Raw genomic sequence first — 7,258 nt, forward strand, 5'->3', positions numbered from 1 at the left:
ATCGTCACTTTTTCTGTTACAAACTGACTCCAGCCCCCCACCAGAGAAGGGAAAGTTATGTAGCCCTCGCAGCAAAATGTTTGGGGACCCCTGATCTAGATGAATAAGACGCAGGTAATCATTTTTACAACGATTAGCTCATCAGGAAGGACGGCTGTGTGTTTGACCCACTGCAGGTGGGAGACAGAAGGACTCTAAATAAAATGACATCACTAATCACGTCTTTAATTTGGTTTGAATTAGTTTTCTATCTAGAATCTTCAAATCTCCATTTCATCCTCAGTGGTTCGATTACAGCAGCTGCTGCATGTGACCAGGAGGTTGCGCAATAACTCGGTTCAGACACAATCACAGCCTGGATATAAACATCAGCAGCAGGAAATGGCAAACGATTTCGAATCATTCTGAAGTTGTATAAAATCACTTTTATCAATTTTACAATCTTTTTCACACGACTCTCAGAAAATGAACTTTTTTCCAAAATTAGAAATAAATATTCAACCTCCTCAAGCTGCATAATTCAATTTCTCAGCAAAACAAAAACTAGAAGAAAAGCAAACTGACATCTGGAGTGAGACCTGATGTTTTAAACCATGTTAATATTCTAAGTTAAACAAACTGAATATTTTCTCCACAATAGCAGGTGTTGGATTCTAACCATCACAGCTCCCAACAATAAGTGTTTACATCTTTTTAAAAATTAACATTTCTTTTATCCTGTTTTTAATATCTGCTAGAAGTGGGTAAAGTACCCAAAAATTGTACTTAAGTAAAAAGCAGAGTTTTCAAACTGAGGAAAAGTGAAGCATTTCTCTATTTCTATTCTATTCTGTGTCTGCTGACATTCACTCCACTATTTATTTTATCCCTATAATCTATAAATAAATACACCAACCTACAAAGTGCGTTTAAAACAGTTTTATCAAATCTGTTAATCCCGATGGTGTTACAAACCTGCTCCATGTCGGGTTATTTGAGGTGTGTGGTTCAGATCCAGCAGCCTGTGATCTAAATCCATTTCTTCTTCTTCGGTCGCTTTTTATGAACTCTTTAAGAGGCCGAACTGAACATGTTGTAAACATTCACATGAGCGTCATTCTACGGCTAAAAGGATCTAATTCTACTCACAGACGGGAATCCGATCTATTACGCTGCTATTAATGACTTGTCTCAATATGGCTCTCCGGGGGGAAACTTGAACCCAACCTTTCGTTCCGCTTCACGTTTATCTGGAGAGGGGAAGCGAAAAAGGTCTCTGAATTTAATCATTGCTCCTTACTTCATTTGAAAACCTCCTTGCGAAATTAGTTAGGAAGAAATAAGCAATAATCAATATTTTTAACATAAACCTTAATAACGAACTGTAAGATCTACAGCTAAACCTGACATTAAATTAGTGCATACATATCTACATAAGTACTTGTAGTAAAAGCGTTGCTTAATAAGGTTTTAGTGCAAGATCAATTCAGTAAAATTACATCTTTATTACATCATATATTAGTATGTTTAATATAGCTTTTCAAATATCAGAATAATAAGAAAAAATCAGCACAAATGACTTTTTACTTAAAATTTTTGCAAGTATGCTTTCTGGTCCACTTAACACTTTAGTTTATCTGCATTTAGTTTTATTTGGTTTGAAAACAAATACTACTTTTCTCTGAGTAATGATCTTAACAGTTATAAATAATTCAGTCATCTGAAAAGAGTAAGTTGAATTTACCAAATCTTGAGAAGTTAAAATAAGTTATTTCATGTAATTATTTGACCAGGTAGTTAATTTATTTTTTTAACCATTGTTTTAATTCCAGAATCTGGAATTTTTGAAGAATTTTTTTATCTCGACATGGACTTTGTAATACATTACACAAAATTTATATACACCTAGTGAGAACTAGCAGAGAAAAAGTTTCACAGCATGATAAAAGTAATGAATCTACTTCTTGAGGTCCAAAACTTATTTTCTTCTTCTTTTCTTAAATCCATGAATAGTCACATAAAACTGCATAGTGTGATGAAAATAAAGCAGCAAATATTAAAAATACCAAAGAAATTTTAAATCTTAGCTTAAGATATTAACATATCTGGTATAAAAATGAGTTTTTGTGTTGTAACATTTAAGCACTTCCTTAAATAAATTTTAAAATGTTGATGTCATTTTCAGGAAACGGTATTTATGAATAAAATAAATTAACTATATGAACTAAATTATCATAATTCGACTCTTCATCCCTCGTTAGACGAACACGTTTTCTTAAATTAAAACTTAATAGTGAAATAGATTTATTTTTCAAGATCTATTTTAGTATTTTGAGCTTTTCCGTTCAGTTCCTGCATCTGACCAGAGGGTGGCGCCAGAAATAAACCATTCTTCGACTTCCGCCGCGTAACCTCTGAACCCGGAGGTTTCCCACGTGGTTCAATGGAGGCGAGCAGAGGAAACGTGCAGAAAGCCGAACAGAGAGCCGGGATGAAGAAAACTGAGAAAACGAACAAAAAGAGGAGTAAACAGGACGAGGAGGAAGAGGAGGAGGAAGATCAGGTGAGACTCTCACTGACAGGCAGCCGGAGGAAGAGGAGGCGAACTGGGTGAACTGGTCAGGAACTGGTGGCTAGCTGTTAGCATATGCTAACACAGAGGGCGAAGCAAAACAGTTGAGGGATTGTTTGAGGTTGAAGAAACGGACAGTTTTCTGTTCTGATCAAATCTCTTAAAGGATCATATTTGATCCTTTACGAGCTGCAGACTGGGCCGTGACCTTTAACCTTACAGAGTTTATTAAAGTTATGCCGGGAAGCTGCTGTAAGAGATGACAGCCCACGTAAAAGTTTATTCCCCAACATCAAATAAAACAGTTTTGGACACCTTACAAATAAAATGCACAACATTTGTAATGCTAAATATAACCTGTTCTCTAATTAAGCATAACATGAAACCACCTGCAAACAACTTTTTACAACATTGTTGATTTGAGCAGCACTGTCTACATGTACACACAAATATCCCTCCAGTAAGACTGAGTAAAAAAAAAAGTATTTTATATAAAAGCAGTTTAAGAACAGAGTAACTCTCTGACAGATTGAAACCTCAAAAGGATAAAGCAAAGCAACTCTAATGCAGCTTTCATGTTATCTGTTAGAAGTCTTGCTCTCTCTTGCTCTGCTGCAGCCTGAAGGAACCACAGACTTTTTGCTGAAAATAGTTTTTATTTCAATATCTTCTTACTTCTGGCTTTATTTTTAAAACTGCCTTGATACTAAATGTTACTTACTTTAAAACATCTTCCTTCATTATTAGATTTGTAGTAAATATGGTGCTTTCACTGATCTGGGGGAAAAGGGGGGGATTTCAGGGTTTCTTGGTGCTTTTTTAACATGTCTGACCCTTTAAGATGTTTACTACATTTCGTCTTGGAGTTTGGTGTTAAATGTCCTTTTGCTCCTCAGCTCTTCAATTTGAACAACAAATCTTTGGAAGAAGATGAAGATTTATCAGACAGCGAGGAGAGCGTCTACTCAGGCCTGGAGGATTCTGGGAGTGACCCTGACGAAGAGGAAGAGGAGGGAGAAGATGGAGGATCAGATGATGATGATGAGGATGAGGAGGATGAACAGGACCAGAATGAAAAAGTACTAATTCCTTTGGCAGATAAATTAACTTATGGGAAAAATGTCTTATTAGTAAAACTTGTACATTTTCATCAATAATAAGGAATTGTTTAGTTTAAACAAACCTCTATATCTACTGAAAAGTTGTTAGTTTTGTCTTATTTCAAGTGAGCTAAAATATTTACTCTAGAAATTAGATAAAATTACTTGGTGAGATTGTGTGTGTTTTGCACGTAGTGTAGAAAACAAATAATGTTTTTAAATATTAGGTACAGTTTTAAAAAATGCCGTTTTTAGCTGTTTATTCATTGACTAATTACGTTACCAAGTGTCATTTTTAGAACTATTTTTCATATTACAGTGGAAACTATTGAAAAAAATTTTTAAATGGTGGTTATTGACCATTATATTACTTGAAAATAGCCTAAACAGATTATATCACATTAGCAGCTCTAAAGGAGTTTGTTAGTAGAACTAAGGGGAAATTTTGCTCTTTAGATTGTAAATGTTTCAGACCCCTGATGAACCTGATTGCTGATTGGCTGGTAGAGACTCACCTGTTCAGCTCACCTGATTGGCTGCTGTGGTACTTTTCAGTCGACTGTGAAAAAGAGCAAGAAGAAGGAAGGAGGAGATGAAGAAAAGGAAGTGAAGAAGGAAGACGAATACGACCATGACACGTCAGACGAGGAGGTGGGACGAGTTTTTGAAAATCAGACGCTCTCTGTGATCTCGAGTGTTTTTGTTTTCTCAGACGGTTCATTCATAATCTGCTACATACTCTCAAGTTAATGCAACTTTTTTATTATCAGATCTGAACTACACTTTTTTAAACACATTAAAGCAGTTTTATTGCTTATAAACTGACATACGTTAACAATTATTTATGGTGTCACATAATTATGAATTGAAATTGTCGTCTTTAATGTATTTGTTCTTTTATTTCCAAAGTGTAGTGCTGGAAAATTTTGAAAACTCATCTTGAAAATGCTTGAAACGTGTTTGTGTTTTACTGTGGGAAAAGTGTGTGAACGCTGTGAATCGTCCTGCAGGACATCAGGAACACGGTGGGAAACATCCCCATGGAGTGGTACAAAGACTTCCCTCACGTCGGCTACGATTTAGACGGGAAGAAGATCTTCAAGCCGATCAGGAACAAGGACGAGCTTGATGACTTCTTGGACAAAATGGAGAATCCCGACTACTGGTAGGAACAGGAAGGATGAAAACTGTCTGTTTTCCTCGTAGTTTGACAGGAAGTCATGATGATGCTTTTCTAAACAGGAAAACGGTTCACGACAAGAAGACGGCGAGCGACATCGTGCTGTCGGAGGAGCAGATCGAGTTGGTGAACCGTCTGCAAAAAGGACAGTTTGGAGACGTTAACTTCAATGAGTACGAGGTATTGATGTTTGTTTACTTCAAATTTTAAAACTACTCAAACAAGTAGGACAAGAGGAAGCGTGTGCAAACACATCCAATAACAAAATAATTAGCTTACCAAAACTTTTCTGTTTGTAAAAGAGGAGGAAGAAGTGAGTTTATCTCAGTTTAATGAAATATATCACTTACTGACAGTAATTATCAGAAATATGTAATAAAAAACCTGATATTGAAAGTTTTAACTTTTTTACACACAATGCTAAAACAAGTAAAGAAGTAGAAAAACAATATTTAAATTCCTGTCAATGGCTAGAAGACAAAATGAAGAACGAACACAAGATCATTAAACCTTCGTTTTGTCATTCATGAAGCAGCAGAAAATCAAAGCAGCAGAAAATTTCCTGTTTGTTGTTCTAAAACAAATCTCCAAGGAACTCCAGCTAACACTGTAAACTCATAAAAGAAAACATATTAACATGTCTGTTCACTTTACAGAGCTAAACATCCAACAAATAAAAACAAAATAATTACAAATTGACTTTCACAACAGGACAAGGAACTTTACTGACCCATAACAATAATAATAATAATAATAATAATACAGCATCTGAATAATTATCAACTCCAACAGGTCTTGTAATACACTTACATAATCTAAGTTTTACAAGAAACAAGATAACAGTTTTGTGATATTTCTGCTGACTCTCAGCTCTGCTTCGTCCTCAGCCCACAGTGGAGTTCTTCAGTAATGACGTCATGATTCATCCAGTCACAAACAGACCTGCAGATAAGCGCAGCTTCATCCCTTCACTCATCGAAAAGGAGAAGGTAAAAACCACCAATACACGAATACTTTATCAGCTATCAGCCTCTCACGTCTCTAAAATGTTTGAATTCACCTTCCTGCAGGTCTCCAAACTGGTTCACGCCATCAAAATGGGTTGGATCAAACCTCGGCGGGTCCAGGACGACAGCAGGGGGCGATTCTACGACCTGTGGGCCAATGAGGACTCGTCCATTCTGGCCAAACACAAGATGCACCTGCCGGCTCCTAAGATCCCTCTGCCGGGTCACGAGGAATCCTACAACCCTCCGCCGGAGTTCATGTTCACAGACGAGGAGGTTGGTCTCCTGCTAAGACCAACGGCAATAAGCAATAAATCAGTTAATCCCAAACCGGAAGTTAGAGCACATCACCCAGTTCTACACTGGCTCCCTGTAGCTCAGAGATTAGACTATAAAATACTGTTGTCATAGCAACCTTCCAGACCCCTCAGGTCTTCTGGTTCTGCTTTGCATCCCCAGAACCAAACGTAGAGAAGCAGCATTCAGCTTCTATGCACCACAAATCTGGAACAAACTTCCAGAAAACTGCAAAACAGCCGAAACACTGAGACCCTTTAGATCTCTACTAAAAATCCTCCTGTTCAGTTGCTTTTGATTAGTAGTAAGAGGAACATTGACCAACATATTTGACGATTTTGACTATGGCATTTGCCAAAATGTGATGTTTGTTTGTTTCTGAATTGTCCTGTATAAATGATCCTGACTCGTGTCTGTTTCTTCCTCTCTCCATTCACAGAAAGCTCTCTGGGAGCAGCAGGACCCGTCTGACCGCAAGCTGCCTTTCATCCCCAAAAAGTATCCCAGCCTCCGTCAGGTTCCAGCGTTCTCTCGGTTCATCCACGAGAGGTTTGAGCGCTGCCTCGACCTCTACCTGTGTCCCCGGCAGAGGAAGATGAGGGTGACCACCTGTTCGTTACTCCTCCGTCCAGCAGGTGGAGCCGGTTTGTGGCACTAACGATTCCCCATCTTCCTGCAGGTGAACGTCAACCCAGAAGATCTGATCCCCAAACTTCCCAAACCAAAGGACCTGCAGCCGTTTCCAACAACCCAGGCTCTGGTAAAATAAAAACAAAACGTAAAAGATGCAAAAATTAGATGCTTTCAACTTCGGCGGAATCGATTAATCGATTATTGAAATGATCATCTATTAATTTAGTGACTGATTAGTCATTAACAGGCGATTAAAAAAAAAGGCTATTGTTGAAAAAACAACTAACTTTAAGCAGTAACCAACCAAAAAATGTACAAAAATATAAACTTTATTCATTTAAAATAAAAAAACTTATTTGTGTATAAATATGTTCTCTGCCCAAACCTCCTCAAGTAGCAGTTTTAGCTTCATCTGGTTCAAATTTTGCGGTTAAAAAAACTATTTATAAACTTTTTTTTTTTCCTAATTTATCTTTTTTTCTATACATAA

At 37.1% G+C, this 7,258-nt stretch overlaps 2 protein-coding genes across 3 annotated transcripts in view; one reads left to right on the forward strand and one right to left on the reverse strand.

Annotated features, from left to right (window-relative positions):
- Positions 1-1,191, reverse strand: part of LOC106951828 (zinc finger protein 3-like) — a 21,796-nt gene extending 20,605 nt beyond the window's left edge. The window contains exon 1 of the mRNA XM_015039535.1: positions 955-1,191. Coding sequence (XP_014895021.1) covers positions 955-1,018 — 64 coding nt within the window. The 5' untranslated portion in view covers positions 1,019-1,191. The remainder of the gene's footprint in view (positions 1-954) is intronic.
- A 1,142-nt stretch (positions 1,192-2,333) lies between these two features.
- Positions 2,334-7,258, forward strand: part of bop1 (BOP1 ribosomal biogenesis factor) — a 12,343-nt gene continuing 7,418 nt past the window's right edge. Inside the window, exons 1-9 of one of the 2 annotated variants that reach the window (XM_015039564.1) lie at positions 2,334-2,542; positions 3,448-3,630; positions 4,207-4,302; positions 4,662-4,816; positions 4,894-5,011; positions 5,719-5,820; positions 5,902-6,114; positions 6,575-6,736; positions 6,815-6,895. In XM_015039564.1, coding sequence (XP_014895050.1) covers positions 2,423-2,542; positions 3,448-3,630; positions 4,207-4,302; positions 4,662-4,816; positions 4,894-5,011; positions 5,719-5,820; positions 5,902-6,114; positions 6,575-6,736; positions 6,815-6,895 — 1,230 coding nt within the window. In that variant the 5' untranslated portion in view covers positions 2,334-2,422. Of the gene's footprint in view, positions 2,543-3,443; positions 3,631-4,206; positions 4,303-4,661; positions 4,817-4,893; positions 5,012-5,718; positions 5,821-5,901; positions 6,115-6,574; positions 6,737-6,814; positions 6,896-7,258 lie in introns of both variants that reach the window. The other variant, XM_015039565.1, reaches the window with a different exon arrangement.

This window comes from Poecilia latipinna, unplaced genomic scaffold (assembly GCF_001443285.1).
Source record: "Poecilia latipinna isolate Pla-1442-1.1 unplaced genomic scaffold, P_latipinna-1.0 Scaffold476, whole genome shotgun sequence".
NCBI classification, from domain to species: domain Eukaryota; kingdom Metazoa; phylum Chordata; class Actinopteri; order Cyprinodontiformes; family Poeciliidae; genus Poecilia; species Poecilia latipinna.